General features: G+C 45.6%; 1 protein-coding gene across 3 annotated transcripts; it reads left to right on the top strand.

Annotated features, from left to right (window-relative positions):
* Positions 1 to 419: 419 nt before the first annotated feature.
* dpf3 (double PHD fingers 3) lies at positions 420 to 21975 on the top strand. Of its 3 annotated transcripts, XM_028993134.1 has the most exons (11): positions 420 to 494; positions 9473 to 9633; positions 9741 to 9848; positions 12252 to 12370; positions 12964 to 13059; positions 14021 to 14093; positions 14627 to 14668; positions 15410 to 15550; positions 16668 to 16799; positions 16956 to 17792; positions 18658 to 21975. In XM_028993134.1, the coding sequence occupies exons 1-10, from the start codon at positions 463 to 465 to the stop codon at positions 17114 to 17116; spliced, it is 1065 nt and encodes a 354-aa protein (XP_028848967.1). In that variant the 5' UTR covers positions 420 to 462; the 3' UTR covers positions 17117 to 17792; positions 18658 to 21975. The 3 variants fall into 3 exon arrangements, with proteins under 3 accessions (XP_028848967.1, XP_028848984.1, XP_028848974.1); XM_028993151.1 differs by lacking the exon at positions 9741 to 9848; XM_028993141.1 differs by lacking the exon at positions 14627 to 14668.
* The last annotated feature ends 1829 nt before the right edge of the window (positions 21976 to 23804 follow it).

The raw sequence follows: 23804 nt of genomic DNA, 5'->3' as shown, positions 1-23804 counted from the left end.
TTAAATTCTTGCACCCTAGGTGGCACTGCATGATTCTCTGCTGTCCCGAAACGGTGACGTGGAAACAATTTGTGCTATTGATGGAACGTTACGTCTTATCTAAAATGCCAACACATTCGTCGTGACCGCGATGAGCAGTTTGACAGCATCGAGCAGTTCCTCGTGGACTCATCACGTCGGTTTGTGATGGTGTTCAAAGGTGGGGCCGATTAAATGCAAATTCGCGGAGGTGAAAAATCACTATCAAGTTGCACAGTACTGAATAAGCTACTGTACACCGAGCAGGAGAGAAAAAAAAAATTCTTATAAATGCTTTTGACAGTTTACATCGGACACCACGCCTTAGCTGCAAATGCCGCGCGTCTATTGGCCGGAGATTCCATGCCGCGTTCTGATTGGCTGTCGCTTTGTAGGGTTCCCTCAGAGCCGCGAGACGCTCGGTTAGCGTTACATTGTAGCAAAATGGCGGCTGTCATTCAGAATCCACTAAAAGCGTAAGTAATTTTGACCGAAAACCGCCGCGCTTTCCCGACTTCGCGTCCGATGCATTTTCGCGCGGGGCGGCCGCCGGACGCGACCGCGCTCGGGCCGCGGAGGACCGCGTCGCTATTTCCGTGTGTCCGCTTGCACGACCATCGCACTCTCCGGAACGTAGCCCGCTTATCTGCACTTAGTCGGGTCCACGTCCGAATAATCGTGCGCGCACTCGCGGCACTTGTCGCGGCGGCCGTGCGCGTCGTAACGAGGGCGCTTTTTAAAAAAAAAAACAATTTTTATTATTGTTGTTTTGTTTTATCTTATTTATTTGTGCTGCGGATCGGGCTCGGAGCCGCCTGCGTTTCTGGGGCTTTCGTCGCTCCCCGGACAGGCGGAGCCGGGGCGAAATTCAATTTCACGACTTCCCCGAAGTGCCTCATCTCGCCGGCGTGTTTCGGGGCTACGCGCGATGGGTTTTTTTTTTCTTGGGGGGGGTTGCGTCTTGCAGGGGGGGTAAAAAAAAAAATGCCAACGCGAGCGCAACCCGGCGCCGGTAAGGTTTTAATTAAGGGCGACGCAATTCGCCCATTAATTTCCGGCGGCTGTTGCCCTCGCGTCGGGGGGGGGAGTAAAGAAGGAGCAACTTTGAAACGTTAGACCGGCGGAGGTGGTCATGTTGCTGTGGAGCAGAAGCGAAATTGCGTCGCGTCTGTGGACGTACAGATAGACAGGTTCTCTTTCACATCCGTCACTTTTCTTCCCATCTTCGTGGCCAAAATAAGTGTGCGGCCTCCCCTGCACCTGTCAGCGATTTATTCACGTTCAGCCGACGTCATCTTCATCATCATCAGCAGCAGCATCATCATCATAAAAATAAATAAATAAATAAATAAATGGAGCCCCTGATTTAATTGTCTCGATCCTCCGATAATCATTTGTCCCGCCGTCGCTCTCAGAATTGATTCTCCCAAATTGCTGCATTGCTGACCAGCCTTTTCCTTTATTGGCTACCGTAGGATGACCTAAATGCCGGGCCTGTGGGTTCCTTTTGCAGAAACCGCCGGGCGATTAGTCACTGGATGTGACACATTTTTTGCACTCTCATTTCCTTGATGTGCCGATGCGTGCGGCCTGCCGAGTTACAGTCCGGACCGCCGAACCCCACGTCTGGTCTTGAGATTTTTACCTGCTGGAGGACTCGGACTCGCACTCGCTCGGATCCCGTGGCTGACGCCGGCGTCTCGCTGCACCTTTAAGCGGGGTGGGCCGCGCAGATTAGTCCAGGCCCAGGATCCCGAGCCCATCTGTCGCGAGGTACTGCGACGGAGAGGAAGTGTGGGGTGCGGGCAGGCTCTCCATCTGCTCCTCTGCAGGCTGGCGGGAGAAACTTTCGGTATTTAGCATGCCTTTGCTGAGGCTGGAATTTGGCTATGGGGAAACAAAACTGATCTGGAGCCAGCTGGTTCCTTGGAAACGCTTTCTGGAGCTCGCCGTGGAGTGGCCAAATGTCCGCTCGAGTGTAAATTTCGAGAGGATATTTGTTGCCTCCTGTGATGTCAGGTTATTAAACTCAATCTTAATTCTCATTGGACCAAAAATTTAGTTCCCACCTGGGCATCATCATTTATTACTAGAATATATGTTTTTTTGGCATTGATTACATGCCCACATGAGACCTACTTCATATTTCATATTGTGGATGCTAGATTTTCATAACCTTTCTTCATACTTCATACAACATGCATAGCTGGATTTGTGTCTATGCTTATTTCATGTCTATTGCGCAGAGGTGTATTAATCCGCCGTTTCTCTCTCCCTCTCTTCCTTTAACTTTCCAGGCCGTGGGCCTTCCTGCGGTATACGTCTCTTATTACGTTACTAATGCCGCCCTAACTGTCTCATAATTGTTTTCTACAGGATCATCCTATTCATTCCATTGAGCCTCGAGCTGACTCTTCATCAGCAAGGTTTTGGCACACAGGGGTGGAATGTCTTGCCATAAGCTGTGCTAAATGAAGTGTTTCATTTCGCTATAATTAGTCACACTCTTACATTTTAGACTTCATTTCACGCCTCTGTCAGATCATAATTTGTCACACTTGACACTAATTGGATGTTGCCCATGTGGGCCGGTCTGGTTCTCTCTCTTTCCTTTTCGTTCGATAGGAGATACAGAGGTGAAGTTCTAGGAAAGGTGTGTCATTTTTGCCTTTTCTGAACAAGTAAATGTCCAGTGCTGCATGTTGTGTGTGTGTGTGTGTGTGTGTATCTCCTACCTGCCATGCTTGTGTTTGTAGGTATGGGTGTGTCTCAGATTTGATCTGCCACGTTTGCGATGAGCTTGTGGGTTGAAGGGTTGTTGTAACGGAGGCTCGGTGTGCTTTTTCACGCTGCGCTGTTGTTTACGGAGTTCTGGTTGGGTCTGTTTTGTGACTGAGTGTGTGGGCTTTGCCGGAGTTGTGCTATTGTGAGGTCATTGGCTCGTTCTCTCTCACACACACACACACACACACACACACACACACACACACACACACACACACACACACACACTCTTGCTCACTTCTGCCCCCACAATAAACAACAATGATTTAATAGAAATCAATGATTACAGTAATTGGTAGTTTTTGTTTTAATAATCATCTATGTTTTACATTTTTTGGTGTTTAGATATTGTGTGTATTTGAAAGCAGAGAGTGTACAGGTAGATTAGCCTCCTGTTGTGATGTGGATTCACTGAGTTGCTCACCGATATGCACACGTCCCACGACATCTGACTGACCTGCACGAACTTTTCTCAACTCCAAAAAAAAAAAAATATATATATATATAAAATAAAGCTTTTTGTAGACATAGATACATCTTGTTGCAGTTAGAGTACATAGTCGTGGCCTACAAAGTTGTAAGAACACATGCGTCGGGGGCGGGGTGGACCTGGGTTCAGAAATGTGACTGCAGTTGACAAGAACACGCTGATAATGGAACGCTCTCCTCCACTCACTCATTTAGTTTCCACTGTCTGTCCCACTCGAACACACACACACACACACACGTGTATTCAGTATGTTTATATACATGCCCCTGACGTACATCAATCACACCCGTGTCTGCTGGGCTTTGATTCGCTGCTTGGCCGTTATGGTGCAACAAAAGCCACTTCAGCTGAAGGACGTTGGAAAGAAGCGAGCGAGGGGACGGCTGGGTGAAGAGAGAGAAAGAGAGGAGATGAGTGAGAGGTGTCTCTCTCAGCCCGTGACATGTCACACGTTCTGGAGTGTCGGCGAGAGATTTGTCACCCGGGTCACAGCACCTGCTGCTGGCCGGGCTTCGCTGCTGGGCTCTGAAAACCTCGCACAGACGCGCCGTGCACCCTCCAGACGGCTGCAGACGGAGGAGCTGTCATGACGAAGACTAACACGTCCCCACACACACACGCACGCACGCACACACACACACACACACACTCACACACTACCTGTGTTCTGTCAGGCCGCCTAATCCTTTTGTGAGTCTGGCACTAGAGATTAGCTTCGTTGCCGTCTCTCTCCCGTTCTCTACTCGTACCTGCAGAAAGGAAGTGTTTTTGTTAAAAACAGCTTTGTGGTGTTGACATTTCTGGCTGGATTAAAAAAAAAAATCATACAAGTCATATGTAGAGTCAGTTTTTGTCCTATTTTTAAAAGCAGGTCCTGCCAAGACCTGGACATTAGTTAACACCGTAGTCAATGGGTGTGTGAAATAATTTTTTTTACGACTGTATTGACTAGTGATCTGTTCATGTACCCAGATTTAACATGGCTTTGTGTTATTGTGTGAAACTCCTGTACAAAAGTAAAAAAAGAATAATTACCCAAAAGAAAATCGATGCGGTGTAATAAAAAAAAAAAAAAAAAAAGTAGATGAACACTGCAAGCATTTTTTTATGCAAAATAAAGTTTAGGACTAAAGGTGCAAGTAACGCTGTGCAAAGTTTAGTTAATACCTACCTGGCCAGTAACATTTTCTCGCATTGTGACGTTGGTTCGCAACAGAGAGCAACGTTACCAAAAAGCACTGACAGCAAAATACGACGAAAAACACCACTAACAACCCAGATTCATTGAAGAGAATTGGAACTAAAATGATTATATTGTCAATTTGACACATTCCACGAAAGCCCAAACTTTCAGTGCGAAGATATTGATGGACGATAGCAATACAGAAATACAATCATAATCACAAGAGCACTATGCGTTGCTGGGTGTGACTTTCATTTAATTGGTTTTCAAAAATCTTTGCCGTTGCGGCCATTTATGCTGCTTTTTCCCCAACCGGCCCTGATAAACCCATATCGCAGCATGTCTGACATCCTGTAGCCTCCGGATCGGTGATGACAGCTTTAGCAGACGAGTAAAGGGCCATTTGTGCCACATTGCTATAGTCTATCTCTCTCTCTTTCTCATATATATATATATATATATAGAGAGAGAGAGAGAGAGAACGTAAACATGTAAAAAGCTAATAGAACTAATGAATGTTTTCTATTTAGTATTTCGCTTAAACCTTTCTCACAAATATCAAAACCTAATTCGTTGCTTGTGGCCTTGGTGGTCTGTGTCTGAGTCTAACTGGATACTGAGATGCTGCTTTTGTGAATTGAACATTGATTAAATGTAAGAAAAGTGTCACCGTTCTAGAAAACGGTGGAGTGTGTCCTGATTCTTTCCAGCGTTGCAGATTTGTGGCTCAGTTTAGCCAACATACAAAACATTTGTGGACTATCAATTTCGGGGCCAATAAACATAATCAGTATCTTGTCTCCGGCTCATAATAACGGCTGTTTAATAGCATTTTGATAAGAGTGTCTGTAGGACACTGCTGTAATCTAGCCAGCTCTTTCCCATCGTTTTATGAGTGTGATATAAAATCGCGGTACAACCATAAACAGTATATCATACAGTCGCCCCCGTACATACATCTACTAAACATCTCCCCACCGAGCCCCCGCTGCCTTTCCCTCGTCCCTTTATTTCTCCCTCGGTCGCCTTCACCCTCTCTTTATCTCCGTCTCTCCTGGCCCGCCCTCCCTCCTTCTCTCTGTCTCCCTCCCTCCCTCCCTCCCTCCTTCCTCACCCCTCCTCTTCTATACCTGGCTCTGTTTGCTCTTCCCAGTCACACAGACACTTTTCCTCCCACCACGTTTCTCTTCTTGAGCCCAACACTGAATCTTTGTGCGAGACGACATTCCAGGCATGTTTGCCTGTGCAAGATGGTTGAGACAGAAAGTAGAGGAGAACGAGTGATAGTGGGTGAGATAAAGGAGGGGAAACGAACGCTGCCACCGTGTGTGTGTGTGTGTGTGTGATTTTCTTCCACCGGTGTTAGCTCCCTGGCTTTGAAGCGCTGCGGACCCCTCTCATGGCCCGGGTTCCTGTGGGAAGGCTGTGGCTTCACCGATTCAGTCGATAGCACTTAATCAAAATGGCCGTCTGCTTCTCCCAGCTCCTCCCTAGGTGGGGAGAGCTTGTAATTGAGAGCATGTGGTTACGTTCTCACGGCAAAAGATGAGAACCTTCTCAGAAACCATGGCATTAACCAGCTACAGCAATGCACAGCAATGTTTGCACTATTTTGCTTGGCACATTTATTCACTATTCATTTCACCTGTTTAGCGGCCTGTCTGTCTCGTTGTTGTTGGTGTCCCATGTTTGCACTTTTTGTCTGTGTCACACACATGCACTCTATGCCAGTATGTAACTTTGTCTCATCATTCAAATGTTACATGTAGCACCAGGTTCCGGAGAAACATTATTTCATTTCACTAACACATATATACAATACAGGACAAAAAAAGGACACACCTTCTCATTAAATGTGTTTTCTTTATTTTCATGACCATTTACATTGGTAGATTCTCACTGAAGGCATCAAACTATGAATGAACACACGTGGAGTTATGTACTTAACAAAAAAGTGGCCTCCACAGTCACCGGACCTGAACCCAGTCGAGATGGTTTGGGGTGAGCTGGACCGCAGAGTTAAGGCAAAGGGGCCAACAAGTGCTAAACACCTCTGGGAACTCCTTCAAGACTGTTGGAAAAGCATTTCAGGTGACGACCTCTTGAAGCTCATCGAGAGAATGCCAAGAGTGTGCAAAGCTGGAATCAGAGCAAAGAAACTAGAATATAAAACATGTTTTCAGTTATTTCACTCCACATGTGTTCATTCATAGTTTTGATGCCTTCGGTGAGAATCTACCAATGGAAATGGTCATGAAAAGAAAGAAAAGACATTGAATGAAAATGTGTGTCCAAACTTTAGCTGAAATGACAATAAAACCCAACTTCAGCATGTAGGAACCAATTAAGTTACAAGTACAGTTCCTGGTTTATAAGTAAGATCACTCTTCTCCCTATTCTCATGTCCTATTTTCAGATTTTAAAAAAATCAATGCTGTAAATGTTTAATTTTTTTAAATGGCCAACATTTGAAATTTGATTGTTTAAATTTGCACAGCTTCTGGAGACCACAAGGGGGCAATATAAAATATGTAGGCCTGATACCTCTCCTCACATTCACCACCATCCCGATCTTAAACGATCTTGAATGCGCCTAATCTTTACAAAATACCCTTTTTCTGTGAAATTTCTTTAAATTTTAAACAGCTATATACTTGATTGTCAATGCATGACATTAAAAACATTTGGGCATTGGACTTTGTCTTAACAGTAGGTAAAAAAAAAAAAAAATGTTGAGTTTGAGGGCCAATGTACTTCCAGCTCAACAAAAATTCACCTCTTCTGTAGAGGTCACATTGCTTGCTCTTCAGTATGCTTGGGGTCACATGGCACGTGGCTACTAACGGGACTTTTATGATTAGTTGCATATCCCTGGAACTGTCTTCAAGCCCATAGTGCAACAGCAGACACAGTGGGGGCGGCGGGGGTTCCTTGTTAGCAGGTTCCGGTACCTGCCACGGTGGTAGGCTGGTGATGCATATTCCAATTTCCTTTGTTCCATTTTCGTTTTTAATACTTTTAGATTAAACCAGGCCGCTGCTCGGAGCGCCGGAGTAATTAATTGACGATTCTAATTACCATATGAAACGTGAGGCGGAGGGTGGGGGTGCGGGTGCCGGGATCTCATCTCCCTTTTACACTGAATATTAACGCCCCAGCCCCCCGAGCACTTGCTGAGACGTCGCTGTCGTGGAGTACAGGGTGCTTTTCTAGCGTGGGTTCCCTTCATACCTGTTTTTGTAGGCAGCCGCAATGTCCTGTGATGAAAGTTGAAAATAGGCCTTCTGGGCCTCACCCTGGACTTCAGTTTTTTCAGCAGCGTGGCCAGAACTACCCAGCACTGCTTTTTTTGCCGTGAGTGCTAAGAAGAGTCATAACTGGAGCACCAGACATCTCATTTCCAGTTATGTGGGACCAATAGTTCCAGAACTGCCGGTTTACTTTTGTTGTTCGCATCCCGATTTCATTCGTCATCAGTTAAACTGATTTTCCGATCGGACCGGAATGGCCGTTTTTCTCAGCTGTCTTGTTCTGTGTTGTTATTTGGGAGGTTAAGGAAATGGCTGTCATAATTACCCCCCCCCCCCCACCCCCTCCCCTCGTGACCTCAGCGCAGGACGTCTGATTGATTCCGTGTTCTGACTAGCGCTCTGTGGCACGCGTCATGTGACGGCCTGCTTTTTTTCACATTTTAAACTTTGTTCGGGGGAAAGGGTGCCTGTCACAGTGGGGTTGGTGTTTGGGACTCATTCACATTAGCATTTCCGTGCGTCGCTAGGGACCGCATGCCGGTCCTGGCGTCCCCGATTGTCTCCTGGAGCATTCGGGAGTCGGACGCCACCCAGCGCATTAGCACCCCCACCCCCCCCCATCTATCTCTCAGCATTCCTCCGTAAACAAAAACAGCCAGATGAGAGATTGAAATTGCCTGTGAAATCGCTGCACCGCTGCAGCCGGCGTTGCCTTTTGCATGACCGGGTGAAGCGGTCGTCTGCTTTATCCTACTATGCAAGATGGAAGTCTGACTCCAGTTTTTTTTTTTTCTTCTCCCGACTTCAGAATTATTCTGAATTATTATGTCACAGACCAAAGCAACGAGAAAATAGTTCCATGTTGAGCTGCGAATTGGACAGGTTCACATCGGAAGGCAGTGGACACTGCTTCTTAGTCACTGCCTGGTGGACTAGCGCATGTGATCGGTGAGAATTTCGGACCCCCCCCCCCCCCCTGCACGAGGCGTTCGGCTCGGCCCGCTCCTCTGCTCAAATTCAAACTAGGCCGCCCTGCTCAGTGCCGCTCCGCACACGCCAGTAAAATTTCACCCGCTCCACGCCCGTCCCAATTCAAGAGGGAGAAATAATCTGCATGCCTAAACCAAATCCTTATATCCAAACGAAGACATTATATATTTTTGTATTATTTTATTTATTTTCCCGACGTCCTTTTCCAGAGCGACTTACAATCAGTAGTTACAGGGACAGTCCCCCTGGAGACACTCAGGGACACAATGGTAGTAAGTGGGGTTTGAACCTGTGACTTTGTGGCCTTCCGGTTCATAGGTGAGTTTTTAACCCCTTAGGCTACTACTACTCCTAATACATCACATTATCGGCATCTACTGTGAAGTGATTGTCATTGTGATACACAGCAGCACAGCACACGGTGCACACGGTGAAATGTGTCCCCTGCTTTTAACCATCACCCTTAGTGAGCAGTGGCCAGCCATGACAGGCGCCCGGGGAGCAGTGTGTGGGCCCTCAGTGGGCCACTTCCTTAACCGCTAGGCCACCTCTGCCCCAATAGATAGCTATTCATATGAGAGGAATAGTTTGGACGACCTATCCGTCTCACTCGCCAAATACTGAGTGAAATCTGTCTTGTACAACTGTACCGATGAACAGATTTGGGGGTCCTGCAGCGGAGCAAGACATAGCAACGCTCCGGCGTTGAAATAAAAACCCTATAGCACAAAATCCTGACTGTCTGTGGCCCGGCAGGTTGGGTGACCAGTTCTACAAGGAGGCCATCGAACACTGCCGCAGCTACAATGCCCGCCTGTGCGCCGAGCGCAGCGTCCGGCTTCCCTTCCTCGACTCCCAGACCGGCGTGGCGCAGAACAACTGCTACATCTGGATGGAGCGACACCACCGAGGCCCGGGTGAGTCCGGCAGCTCCCCGGCTTTTCGGGACGGTAGACGTGTGCATTTTACGACGGTTGGTCTGTAGATATGAATATGAACAGATATGAACCGTGTGTGGGAACAGGCATGACCGCGGGGCAGATGTACACCTACCCGGCGCGCTGCTGGAGGAAGAAGAGGAGGCCGCACACCGCGGTGGACCCCCGCCTTCGCTTCTGCGGTCTCCAGATTGGTGGGTGACCTGCAGTGACCCCGCGCCTGCCTCCGCCCACCTCCGCCCACCTCCGCCGCTCCCCGTTTTTCTCCTTTCTCTGCCCTTCCTTCTCGCCCCCCCCCCCCCCCCCCCTCTCTCTCTCCCCCTCTCTCTTTCTGTCTGTTTTTTTCGGCTCCGTCTCTATCCCTCCCTTTTCTTTTCACCGGTAATGACATTTAATAGTCCGACCTTCCGCGGCGTAGCGGCGGTAATTGATGTGTACATATCAGCGAGGCGCAGCCACGGTTCCGTGCTTCCGCTTTGTTCTACCGCGGCCGCGCCTGGTCTTTCCAGGCCCGCACCGCCACAACAGGCCTTTACCGTACTCGGCGAGGGCATTTAACGAGCGACACCGGATCTGTCCTGCCCCAGCTCCCCGGAGCCGCGTTATTTTAGCACACCGCATTCACTCGCCCGCTGTCCGCCGTCTCCGTCTTATCCTCTTTCTTTCCCTCTTTCATTCCCCCCCCCCGTTCCCTCAGTGAGTCCCATTATTCCCTCTATCGCATCTAACGCGGCTCCTCCTCTCGTGTTCCGCGGCCCGGCACGCTGGCCGGCCTCCACGCGGCCACTCGGGGCCGGATTTCGGCCGCTGTCTCCTCGCGGCTTCCCACGGGCCGTCCTGTTGCGTAGTCCTGTTGCGGTGTTGCGTAGTGCGTGTGCGGTGGAACGGTGCCGGAAGTGGGGTAGTAACGGGGGCGATTGTTCCTCTTTTCACGCCGGCCTCAGGAATGCGAGGCATTTTTCGGAGGGAATTGTTGGAGCGTGTTGCGGGAGATTGCAGCCTCGCCTTTTGTCTCCCACGTCCTCTCGCCACCCCCCCCCCCCCCCCTTCGCCCTCGGCTGTCAAAACCTTCACCCCCGTCACCGCTAAAGCCAGGTGGCCGGAGCAGAACACGGCCATGTGAAGTCCCGCTAAAATAGCGAATTGAACCGGAGACGCAGCACCAGGCCATCCGCAGCGCCGCTGGGCCCGGCGCTCTCTCGTCGCTCGGCCGGCCGGTGGAGGTGTTTTTGCTGCAGCCGCTGTGAGCTGCGGCGAGACGGGGGGCTGCGGCTGCATGCAGAATGAGTTCCGTTCGGCAGGCAGGCCCTGCGCTATTTATAGCCACGGCTCCCAGGGGTGAGGCTGTCTGGTCGGTCTCTCTCTCTCTCTCTCTCTCTCTCTGAAAGTCAAAGCGCAGCTGAAACAATGGAGCAGCGTTCCCCTCCACCTGCAACGCCTCGCTCTTATTTTCGCATCCCTCCGCCTCGTTCCTCTGTTATTAATCCGGCTATTCTGATTATTGTTGGTCCCCCCCCGCACCCCGGCCCCAGATCTGACCAGATGAGCGAGGGCTGGGTGGATTCGGGCAGGACGTGCTGCGTCTGAGTGCGGGCTGTCACAGAAGGATGCGCAGCTGCCGGCGTGAGGTTTGAGCAGATGCTCCCAGCCGCGTGGTGGTGGGGGGGGGGGGGTGTAAGTGTTTGCGGTTTCACACTCACCTCGACTTCCCAGCCCTGCTGCTGGGAGGTCCTCTACACAGAGGACCTGTGTTCGCTCCTCTCGGGTCTTCTGCATGCTCAGCAGGAGGCTTTGGATCAAGGCCTTTTTCAAACAGTGGTGATTTTACAAAAAAGACGAAATTGCTTTTCTGATATAAGGAAGTTCCACAAGAGCCATTGGGTTTATGCGTTTAATATCGCCCCCTTGTGGTGTATGAAAGACAACTTTCACACAGAAAGCTACCACAACATGTTGATTTGAAATAGATAATTGATATATGCATTTACATTTACAGCATTTATCAGACGCCCTCATCCAGAGCGACTTACAATCAGTAATTACAGGGACAGTCCCCCCCTGGAGCAACTCAGTGTTAAGTGTCTTGCTCAGGGACACAATGGTAGTAAGTGGGATTTGAACCTGGGTCTTCTGGTTCATAGGCGAGTGTGTTACCCACTAGGCTACCACCACCCTATATGCTTTACCAGACTGTACCTGTAAACATTTTTATCAGCCACCTACCAAAGGACCTTTGGCTTCTGACCAGATTTTGCTATCGGCAATTAGGCTGCTGTATAAATAAAGTATTGATTAACTGATATCAGGTGTAGGGCCAATTATCAGTGAAACGGTAATACTGATATGATTTTGGAACGTTGAATGTTGGGCACAAAAAATCTAATCTCTGTGCACATGGACACACAGCAGTTGCTAGGGTGCAGAATAGGTGTTCCTAATAAAGTGGCCATATTGTGTATCTGCTGTGGGTTCTGGGCGTGCTGGAACTTTCTGTCGGTCATATGAATTTGTGTGTGTTTAGCCACTTTCAGTCTTCTTATTGTCAGAGTATAAATAATGGATCTTCATTTTGTGTGTGTGTGTGTGTGTGTTTACAGACAGAGGGCTTTCGGCAAAGGATTCTCTGCCCTCTCAGGGCACCACGCTGGAGGCACTGCTGAGAGGAGAGGGGCTGGATAAGAGGGGAAGGGATGAGGAGAGTCTCCTGGAGATACAGGTGGGTCAGAGCCAACACACACACACACACACACACTCCTCTCGCTGTATTTATGTTAAAGAGAAAATAATTGATGGAAACCATTTTCTAATCTAAACTTGGCCTCCAATTTGGCCTCTACTGACCTGTGAGACTCATCTCCGCATGTCTTGTATCAAAAGTCCAGCATCTGTATCCATAGTTCAGTGTCTTCAGTGTCAGTGGGCGTGTCCAAATCTTTCACACACATCTTTTCCGCCGTATAGAATTTCCCAGACTTTGTGGTCTGGCTTACGCTCTTGTGTTCCCTGCCCGTTACCGCTTTGCCCACTCATCCAGTTCCGTGTCGGGGGGCTTAACCCCCGCCGCCTCATGCGCAGCTACAGATCGCACCTTTCCGAAGTTGCTGGGACGCGCCGGGTTCTAAAGCGACCGTATTCCTTGTAAACGTTCCTTGAGGCGGTGAAGACGCCCGAGAACCCCCGAGTGTCAGCAGCGCGCGGCGGTGCACCCGAGCAGGGCGAGGTGTCGGGGGGCCGAGAGTGGAGCAGTCACTTTGATCCGCAACCCCTTAATGTACTTCTGCCTGTCTTCCTCCCACTCATCAATTATAGAGGGTTTTAGAAGCTGACGCGCAGGAGGACGGTTACCATAACGACGAAGACTTTGAAGTGGACACTCAGAGGAGGAAACACAGAGGGAAAGGCAGGGTGAGTGATTGACAGCGGCACCCTGTTATTATGGCCGAGCCCACGTCCGCGAAGGTAGCGGGGTAGCGGGGCGGGCCTGGGCTTTTACTCTCCCCCACAGTCCTCTCTGTCTGACGGGCTGCAGTACCAAGATTCGGCTAAACGAAAATTCCCAAAATGCTTCTGTCAGCGCATCAGTACCCGTTCAACGTTGGGGACTTGCGCCGTAATTTGCTGACCATTTTCTTGGCTTGGTTGTTACAGGACGGGTGATGAAGCTCGATTCGAGTGCCTCCTCACATTTCGAGTACTGCACTGTCATTCTGGGACGACGCCAGGTCATTAAATGAGAAGGAAACACTCAGTGTTTCCCATAGTTGCCTGGCATTGACGAGCGGCACTCCCACTCACCGCTGCTGTTCGCTTCGAAAGGGAAAAACAAAAGACGTCCTCATCCCTTCCGTCTGAGTCAATTCATCTTTAATCTTTTAATATTTAGTTGAATGGAAAAATGAGGGGAAAAAAACAGTTTACGACCAGTGAGAGGAACTGGCATAAGTTGGTGAATAAACTGTGATTAATTAATAATCGTATCGAGACTCTGCTCGTGTTTCCAATAGAGACCTACCTCTGGAGAACACAAGAGCATCAGGGTTATAGAATTGGAGTATTCAGTATGGAAGAAGAAGCCATAACATTATGACTGGCGATGGGTGTGATGTAGAAGTAAAAAATTGTATTCCATGCATCAATATTAGACACATGGTCATAATGTTACGGCTGATCAGCTTCCTTGTGTGAGATATTAAAAAATATAAATATATTTTGACTGAATCGTATTAATTAGAATGTAAAAGAAAAAAAATTACTTTAATCAGTTCAAAGAAATGCTCAGTCATGTCCTAGTCATAATTTGCTGTTTACTGTATGCGTGTGGGTTACTTTTTTGGCATGGCTCACTTTTGCATTGGCGTGTGTGCAGGGTCGGGGGTCAGGCCGCCGGAGGACTGACGCCAACTCTACCGACGACCAGGACAAGCCATACATCTGTGACAGTAAGTGCCGCGAAGCAGTCGGCCACCTCGGGAAACGCTGGCCAATGTAGACGCCCTCCAACGAAGTCCTTTACGAACATGCACGTGAAAACTAGTCCAGATACGCATTTTATTACCTGAGTAAGCAAGTTATTGATTTGTCCTGCCATCACGTGAAACCCCCGTCCATCCTCATCCGAACTGCGGCAGTAGCTCTTCAGTATGCTGAGGGGGGGGCGCGTGGTCCATTTTCTAGCCAGGTGCATGTCCCGTCCCCCCCCATGCACCGGGGGACGAGACTGCAGTAACGCTGCTTCCGCGTAGTCTCCCCATCGCATGCAATTCACATGTGGAACCCCAAGCGAGCAATGCTGTGTTAACGCTTTTCTGAGTGAAACATACTCACACCTTCTTTTTTTTTTTTTTCTGTCTTTCTTTCTTGTCCTTCTCTTATTTTCCCTTTGTCTCTCTTTCCTCCTTCCTTTTTTTTTTTTTCGTTCTTTCTTTCTTCTGTTTCTTTTCTTTTATTTGCTTTGTGTTTTTCTCTGTTTCAGACAGATACAAACAAAAGCATAACTCAAAAACTGCGGCCTCAGGTATACGCATTTTTGTCTGCTATGGAAAAATTTGGTCTCGGTTGATGGCAGGATTGATATTTTCCCGTACACTGTGGCTCTCAAAAGTCTGCAGTCTCCAGACGACGTGACTATTTAGTAATGCTGGGCGTCGGACGCCCACGGCGGAGCGCGGTCACCCGCTGCTGCAGTAGCTGCTGCTTACAGAGCATGTAGCAGCTTTACAAGCTGGAACCGTATTGATTTTTTTTTTTTTTTCCCCCATTTCCAACCTGTTTTCATAAGCTCTTCGCTGCACGGTTTGTTGAACGAAGCTCGTGGACGGAATTTTTACCATTAGATCCCAGACGGATTCTATCCGCTCAGAATTTTGGTCATTTTGGAAGAGGAACCTTCTCCCAATCAATTCCATTGACACGCAGCAGCAAGAAGAATTCCATTTTGCAACGGTTAGGGATTTAGGCTTTTGAGAGCCACTACATGCTGCTTAGATGATGCTCTTACCTGAGTGGAGGCAGGTGAATGGATGTCGATCCAGATACTGCTAGCATTGAGTTGGGTGGCAGCCCTCCTGGATTTATAGCAAAATATAGCTTTAGTTGAAAGTCATTCTTCAGAGGTTTCTGGGAAGGCAGATAAATGTTATTTGGTCCTTATTCTGTATAATGTATTGTGATGAGCTGCACGATGAGTTGAGCGCAGTGTTCTCATTGGTTCCTTTTTTTTTGTTTCGTTTTTTGTTACTTGTATTTCTCGCTGCAGTCTGTGGGAAGCGTTACAGGAACCGAACAGGGTTGAGCTACCACTACAGCCACGCCCACCTGGCTGAGGAGGAGGGGCCAGGGGAGAAAGATTCAGAGCCATCTCAGTCTCCGCCCACTCTCCAACCTAACAGCCGCAAACGTAAGGCTCCAAAATCTGTTTCGTATTTCATTTGGTTTTGTATGTTATCATCTTCTTCTGGAAATAATTAATTTATTTATTTATTTTCCCCCAGGATAAGTTATTGCTCTATTAAATAGGGGGATCAAAACTGTACAAATAGAGAAAGAAACAACAAAATATAGTAGAAACTCTTATGACAAATGTATTACTTGTATTACTTGACAAATGTAAAATATTTGTGGTAAAAATGTATTATTGCTTTAATATGCTTTATTATTTATTATTTTAGTGTTAATGTTGACAGGTTTAAAATCTAGCTCACAGACACAATAATGCACATAATGTTATAAAGTTTGAACAGTGATCTGCTAACACTGAAAATACAAAAGAAGAGAAGGGAGAGAGAAATAAAAAGGGAAACGCCCCAAATTTCCTCCTCCTTTACTCATTTATTCACCTGAAAAAAGTAAAAGTGAAGTGCTTGTCTTTGTGAAACACCGCACAGCACACGAAACGTGTTCTCTGCTTTTAACCATCACCCTTGGTGAGCGGTGAGCAGCCATGACAGGCGTCCGGGGAGCAGTGTGTGGGGTGTGTCCAATTCTCGGGTACTTTGCTATGTGGCACCTTGGCGGTTCGGGATCCGGCAACCTTCTGATTATGACTCCATGTGTGTGTGCAAGAAAAGGTTCAATATACAATCATCTCTGTGTTCTGTAGTCCCAGTTGGACCACTAGACACCTCCCCACTGTATCTCTGATGTTAATTCCAGTCAACAATTATTCTACATAAACCAACATGTCATCTTTATTTGCTTTTTTGAAGCGGGCACTGCTGAAGGTCCAATATTGTGCTCAGCACAGTTACTGTCCCAACATTTCTTCATGGTGTTCTATGCTTTATATTTAATTTTGTTATTCTTCTTATAACTGACTCTAAACAGAATTTATTCTGTTATTTTTTTTAATAACCTTACCAGTGGTTACTCTCAGGAACAGATGCAAGTTTTTACAATATATTTTACCTTGTCGCACTTTGAGCTTTGTGTCAAATGTCAAGTGCAAAAAGTGATTATTTTCATTATTTATTCTTTTAAATGACTGTATTTGGCTCTCATATGGCTTGTTTCCACAGATCCGAAGGGCCATGAGGAGGCCTTTATTCCCAATAATAACTACTGCAACGTCTGCCTGGGTAAACCGGGCTCCAACAGGAAAATGGGCAAGTCTGGCGATCTGGCACGCTGCACTAAATGTGGTCGCTCTGGTAAGCAGGACCTTCGCTTCGACAAGCTCGTTTGCTTTAGCTATTAGTACCTTGTGAACATTGCACAGCATTAAACGGTTCATTTCTGTGGTTACCATTCCAACAGTGCAGAACGAATCCGCTGGATGTAATGTTCTTTTCTGTGCTGTCCGTTAGCTAGAGGAACCGGGCAGAAAGAGGACAGGAATTTCGTCGGAGCCGAGGAGCTGTTCGGCACCACGTCAGAGAGCGACACCTCTACGTTTCACGGCTTCGAGGAGGACGAGTTCGAGGATCCATCGTCCAACAGCAGCGAGACGTCCACGCAGTGCAGATAGAGGAGTTTTTGGAAAGAGGAAAAAAAATAAAGACTGTTTAACAAATTCTCTGGCAAAAATCTGCTGCTTCTTTTGAAAAGTCTGCCCCCCCTTGGTTTTTATGGAAAGCACAGGTGGTGGTTTCAGAGGAGGGAAAAAAGAAAAGTGTTATTTTATAATAATTATTGGAATTGTAAGCCTTTTGAGTAAGTTATAAATCTTTTTTTTTATATATATATAATTATTATTATTTAAATATTGAGAGCAAAAAAGAGACAGATGCTTTCTCCAGATGAATCCTTCCCTCTCTACGTGAAACAAAGAAAACTTTTGTTTTGGATTTTATTTTCTTTTGTAGGACACATTTAATCATTTTTTTGCAAGCAAAAACACTGGAATGTGTGGATTTTTATTTTATAGTGTTTCTGGGATGACTTGCCAGCAAAGTGAAATTTTAATAATTACAAATAATAAAAACTATTACAGTGAGGACCATGGGCCAGAAAACCACCTTTGTGTTGACATACTCAGTTGGAAATAAGGAAAAAGAGGATCTGATGGCACCACTATGTTCATGTGGATTACTGCTTTACTACATGAAGGCAAGAGAGACAATGTCAAAGACACAGATGCTTTAGCCAATGGAGGAGAGGAACCAGAGAGGTTCTGCTGGGGCTGGACCCGTTTATTGGAGAAGGTAAGAATTAAGGACCATGATGCTTAGGTTAACTGAGATTTATTCATTTGTGCAACACTCCCAGGTTTCTTAAATCTCACATGTGAAATATGTTCCTATTATTTGGGCTTAGAACAACTTTGTAAGTTGCCAAAGCTTTGATGGAACCACATTCTCAGTCATCAAGGGCAATGATTATGAAGTTTATTTTTGGATACTGTGATGCCCTCTTTTATGGAGTACCATCTTGTGAATATTTGGATCTGTAAACTGACTGGATTGTTCTGGTCAGACTTTTTGCATTGAATGCATTCAATTTTATTACAACTATGAATATGATTTATTATTGATAGCATCCACTGTCAATAATGCCACTGTGAGAGAATAAACTTTTCTGTAGTGATTAAATAGAAAGAATAGTAATAAGAGTGCATTTAAACACACAGCAGTTATGATTAATAATGTCCACTAGGGGAGTATAACAGTTTGAGAACCAAGGGTTTATGTAATTCTCTAATTCCACGGAGGGTCGACATTTGAAGAGGGTTGTATTTTTTAGGTCATCTTTGAGGTGGTTATGAATATTGTCTATTAAAATATTTGTCTTTGTTCCCATGAATAACTTCCTAAGCTCTTACATACGGTGTGCATTAAAATTACTCAGGCTAACTATGGCCCAGTTAACCTGGTCATTGCTATAACCATATATAATATTTAGGTTTATGTCCATTTAAAGAATGTTCTAACTAGAGTATGCACAAATTTGCATAATGTTTTATGTCACAGAATTTCTGTGATTCACAGAAATTTAGCTGTGAAAACTATATTTGCTAATCTTTGTAAAACAGGTGGTCTCTATATGACACCTTGTTTGTTGTCCCCCCAGGAAGAATTTTCCATATCTAGAAGGGACACAGCATGGTTGGCAATATGGGCATCATCCCCCACTCTGAGACTGATGTGAAACCATTCGGAAACAACGGTGGGCAACCGATCTCCACAAAACGACCTTTCAGGTTTCGTCTCAGACTTCGCTTCAGCACTGTGTCAACTCTCACTGTCTGAGACTCAGGACTGGACCAAGGGCCATACATGCTTGTCGATAATGAACAAACGATCTTCACGACAGATAAGGACAAATTTCCAGTGGATTTTCATTCGACGTGTCCGTTACTTTTTGCGGTAACCCCGCTGTCCCACTGAAGAATATGCTTTGCTTAATCATATTAGGTGTTTTGCACACATCCTCATTGGCCACTGAAGGATAAAAGCCAAATTGTTTTTTTAAAAAGGCAAAACAAAGACTCTCTCCCTTGTCTATGCATGAAAAACTATATAAATTCGGGGAAAAAAAACTGAATCTCTTGTTGCATTATCCCAAACTTCCATTTGAGATTCAAGGACCAAAAAAAAAAAAAAAAAAAGGGGGTCCTTGAGTTAATAAAGTCTGAATTGGGGAAAAGGTTCCTTGATGACACTGATCGTAAAAGTTGTAGACTGCATTGCACAGGTGTGAGAAGCAAGTTGCTTCTATTTTTTGGCCCATGGGTTTCTGGGGGATCAGCTTAACACTGTGCTGATTTAATGGCGTGTGACCATGTGAACATTGTGAACATCCTCACTGTGCTCATCCAGGACCCTCGGGGGAAACCCTGAATCATGTGTAATGACCCAACTGGACCATCCACTCATGCACACCGAGTCAACCTCCGCCATGGTGCCGGACTTTCGCGAACACATCACCAGTTGACTCAGCGACCCCTCTTTCTCCCTTGCATTGCCTGTTTTTGTTTGACTCCACACAGTCTTCTGTTAAACGAGGGCCATAGTTCAAACCCTCCCTTTAAATGTGAAACGGGTTGTCAGTTTAGCCTTCCTCCCTTCCACCATCAGGTTCTCTGTCTAGCCAAATGTTGCAGAAGAGTGGAGAAACAATATTACTTTACCCAACTTGTTTTCCTCCATCTTGTTGTCTTTTGTCTGCCTTTCATTTTTGTTTTACACTATGGACCTCAACACCTACTCAGGCATGTAATTTGAACTGCTGTCGAACGTTCACTTGAGATTCCATGTGGTTCTTCCACGTGCAGCATGTCTTCTTCCCTCTGGGTTGCAGAGTGAGCACGTTGCCATAGCACAGGTGCAACAGTAAGGTAGTAGGGGGTGACGCTTGGTCTCTTACAATGTCTTCTGCAACACAGAGGTCAGGTCCAGCTGCAGATGGCTAAGCAAACCGCTTCTAATGTCTACAGTCTTACTATACTGAACGGATCAAGACCATTTCTTCCAAACATGTTTCCCAACCCAGTCCTGGAGGGCACTGACCCAAGGGTTTAACTAACTAGGGATGCACTTATTCCCAGTAGAGGATATTGGTCAATAATGGATCGAATAACTGGATGGGGTATTGGTAACACTGTGCTGATTTGTGAAACAGATCCGTATAGTTAAGATGTAGGATCGTTTTTTTATACGTGCACGCTACATTCCTGCGCATGCAGCGTGCTGGTGTAATTGCGTGTTTTGCTACGCGATAGCTAACTTAGCGTTAGCATAGCGTGGAGGGAGGGAACAAGGAAAACTTTAGCATGTACAGAGGCGTTTTCGTGCTTGCTAAAACATGTTCCATGGCTACTTGCGATATCTGCAGCTCCCAAAGCATCATGCCGAAGAACACACAGTTTCAGAGTTCAGCAAAACAAGTTCGAAGCAATGTATTCATATATTTGTGTAATTGTTACATTTAAGTTAAATGTAAATGTCTCCTCCGCACCATAAGACAGTTTAATGTGAAAGTGACTGTTTTTCTCATTGTGAAACAATGCAGCACAGCACAATGTTGACACAACGAAATGTGGTCTCTGCACTTAACCATCACCCTTAGTGAGCAGTGGGCAGCTATGAAAGTTGAACCGCTGCGGTTCGGGATGTGAGCCAGCAAAGCTTCAGTTTGCGAGTCTGCTTCCTTAGCCGCCAGGCCACCACTGCACTGCAGTTTATTCATTAAACACTTGCATCGGATTGGTACTTGAACTTGGAAAGAATTAAGATGGTTAGGATTGGCACCCTCCAGTGCCTGGCTGGAAGGCCAGAGTTATGTTCATCTGGGTTGAGGCGTTTGCTGGACTATTCAACCATTCAATGAAGCTCATGCATCATGATGGAAATGCTTCATCATAGAATAAATGTAATGGCTCACAATAACTCTGTATTGATTTGTGAGCGTATTCTCTAAAAGGCCTATACCCCCACCCCACCCCCAACTTTTTTTATCTTTGCATTTTGCTCTTGTCTGTAGCTGCTTAGATTTGGTTAATTCGTCGTTAGAACCTTTCTGTATGAATCCTGTCAGTTCAAGGGTTTGGAAGTTTCCACTGGATGTATGTTCCTGAACATAACCGAGTGGTTGCATTGGATACTCCGCAACTGTGTAAGCATTTTTTTTTTTTATACTCCCACAAACTACATACTGTTGTCACTGAGGAAGGTGTAGATAACCATCTGCTCTTCCTTGGAAGTTTAGTTGCAAGCGGGATATTGTTCTCTCCCTCAGGGATGCTTTCCTCTCCTAACGGTGAATATTTTTCTCAAAGTTAGAAAAATGTACATTCTTCCTTCTCTGTCTCCCCACTGGAGTCTCCATGGAAACTCACCACAGGGTTACAGTCGCATTGGGTCAACGCCTAGGTTTTTTTTTTTTTTTTTTTTTTTTGTGTGTGTGGTTGTGTGTGTGTGGAACCCAACGTAAAAGGGGTTGATTTAAACGTTCTGGTGAGGTCTTCCAGCTAACGGGTCTTGTGCACTTTTGAACAACGTATGGTCCTCATGGAAGTCTGTGATCGCGGTGACCTTTGATTCATGTGGAAGAACAAGTTGGTGTCATTTAACAAAATTCATATCCTCTGTACCTCATGAAGGTGTCAAGGACAGCAATAACCCCGCCTTTTTGTGCATTCCTAGACTGATCTGGGGTTGAAATGAGCCAAGTTGAGGTGAATTTGATGACGTTAACTGATCTTTCAGTCTTCAGATGTATATAATGTAATCCAAATGGAAAGAATGAAGTCTTTGTTAGTGAAGTTATTTTTATTGTAACGAAAGGAAATTAAAACGACTGAGCGTATGATGACCTCTGTTGGGATGTTTGTGGTTGACATTTCAGTCTTAATTAATTCTGTGTAATTAAATTATGTTAATAACTAAATTTCTGGTCTGATCATTTTTCTATGTTTTTCTTTAAAAAAAAAAAAAAAAATACTGAATCTTTGGATTCAGGATACCACATAAAAGTGAAGTGATTGTCATTGTGATATACAGCAGCACAGCACATAGTGACACAATGAAATTTGTCCTCTGGTTTTAACCATCACCCTTGGTGAGCAGTGGGCAGCCATGACAGGTGCCCGGGGAGCAGTGTGTGGGGACGGTGCTTTTCTCAGTGGCACCCAAGTAGCACCTTGGCGGATCGGGATTTGAACCAGCAACCTGTTCAACAAAGTTGAGCTAGAATGTTCCACAAAGCAGAAGGTCCCAATTTAAAACAGAAGTCATCCAATGAGAGAACCTTGGTTTGTGGAGAATCATCATGGTCTGTGCTGGTTCACCATCATGTTGACTCCGGCCTTATTGTTCAGGGTTGGACTGCACATGTTTCTTCCCACCAACCATGAATCGCTAGCAGCCTGTCGCAGATCACCGGGTCACGGCGGCATCCTCCTCCATTCTGGATTCATTATCGCTGTGAAACAACTTGAAATGCGCTGTAATCCTAGCCAGATTAACCCCGCACTAATCCTGTGAAGTCGGTAAAGAAAAGGGGGACGGGGGCTCTTTTTACGCATGATAATGTTGAGGTCCATTGAAAGGATGGAACAAACCACTGTTTCAAGACATCAGACAACCAGCAGGTTGCCTTTTTTAATCTATCGACAGCAGCGGACTGATTACCTACAAGTTACTTTACCCCCGTAACTAGTGGTCAGAACTGAACAAGTGTGACATGTAGTATTTGTCTTGCCTTACTTATGGGTACTTCAGTATGCCTGGGTTAAGATAATAATAATTAACTCTGAATTTTATTGAAATTTTACATTGCAATGTATTTTTATTTTTTTTTTAAATACATTGAAATTAAAGAATATTCCACATCTGGAGTACCCATCTTAAATATGAGGACCATTAAAAGTGCAAATATTACAGAAATTGTTTTAGCCTTTAGATTTTTTTCTCTTTCCAGAGAATTGCTCTGCAGTATTTAATCCTTTACAATACATGAGCACATAATTTCGGTAACCACCGGACATTTCTGTGACTACCACTATTTATTACAGTAATGACTGCATGATTAGTTCTCTTCCATCAAAAACGTATGTAATCAAACCGCAGATTTGATTTGTTTAGCTATCGGGCCAACCAAATGTCTTCTGCTGTTTGAGACACTGTCTTACATACTGTTTTATGTAAGACAGTATGTAAGACACTGCCTTACATACTACAGAAGCATCATTAAGTTTTAATGAGAGACTAGATACTTGTGGGGAAGCAAAAATACTTTACTAATGCAAATATTTGTGCACAAAGCTGAACAATAAGCTCAACACAACTGGTTAAAAAACTGTGAACTGTGTAAATGGAAGCAAAAACAGGAAAAAATGTAAAAAAATAATTGTGTCAGACATGTCCTGAGACGTTTTTCCATGGACATCAAATGGTGACATTTTTACAAAAGCAGCAGTAAAGTTGTGTTTAAACTAATGAAGTCGATAAAAATGTTAAAAGGAGAACTTTTTTCCACCCCATACACACATTATTCCTACAAAGTGGACACAATGCATGATGTTTTTTGGTCTTTGTCTTAGAAAAGTGTGAACAACAGTTGGAGGAGCCAGCAAAATGTAAATGGCTTTTAGGGTTTCCCTCCGTTTTGAAGTAACACCCTCTTCCTTTCAGAGTTTCCCTCCTTCCATCCGAAATTTAACACCCCACTCCTCACAGCCTCACACTTTACAAAAAAATGTATACAAATAACAATGC

Source organism: Denticeps clupeoides, chromosome 1, assembly GCF_900700375.1.
Source record: "Denticeps clupeoides chromosome 1, fDenClu1.1, whole genome shotgun sequence".
In the NCBI taxonomy this organism is placed as follows: Eukaryota; Metazoa; Chordata; class Actinopteri; order Clupeiformes; family Denticipitidae; genus Denticeps; species Denticeps clupeoides.
Note: the sequence above shows the minus strand (reverse complement) of the source record. Positions and strands in the feature narration are given on the sequence as shown.

Bases quoted from the DNA above. Each gene is read 5' to 3' on its own strand.
- dpf3 (XM_028993134.1), top strand. From the start codon at position 463: ATGGCGGCTGTCATTCAGAATCCACTAAAAGC. The intron at 9,849-12,251 runs GTGGGTGACCTG...GTGTGTTTACAG, and splicing joins CTTCTGCGGTCTCCAGATTG to ACAGAGGGCTTTCGGCAAAG. The intron at 16,800-16,955 runs GTAAGCAGGACC...GCTGTCCGTTAG, and splicing joins CACTAAATGTGGTCGCTCTG to CTAGAGGAACCGGGCAGAAA.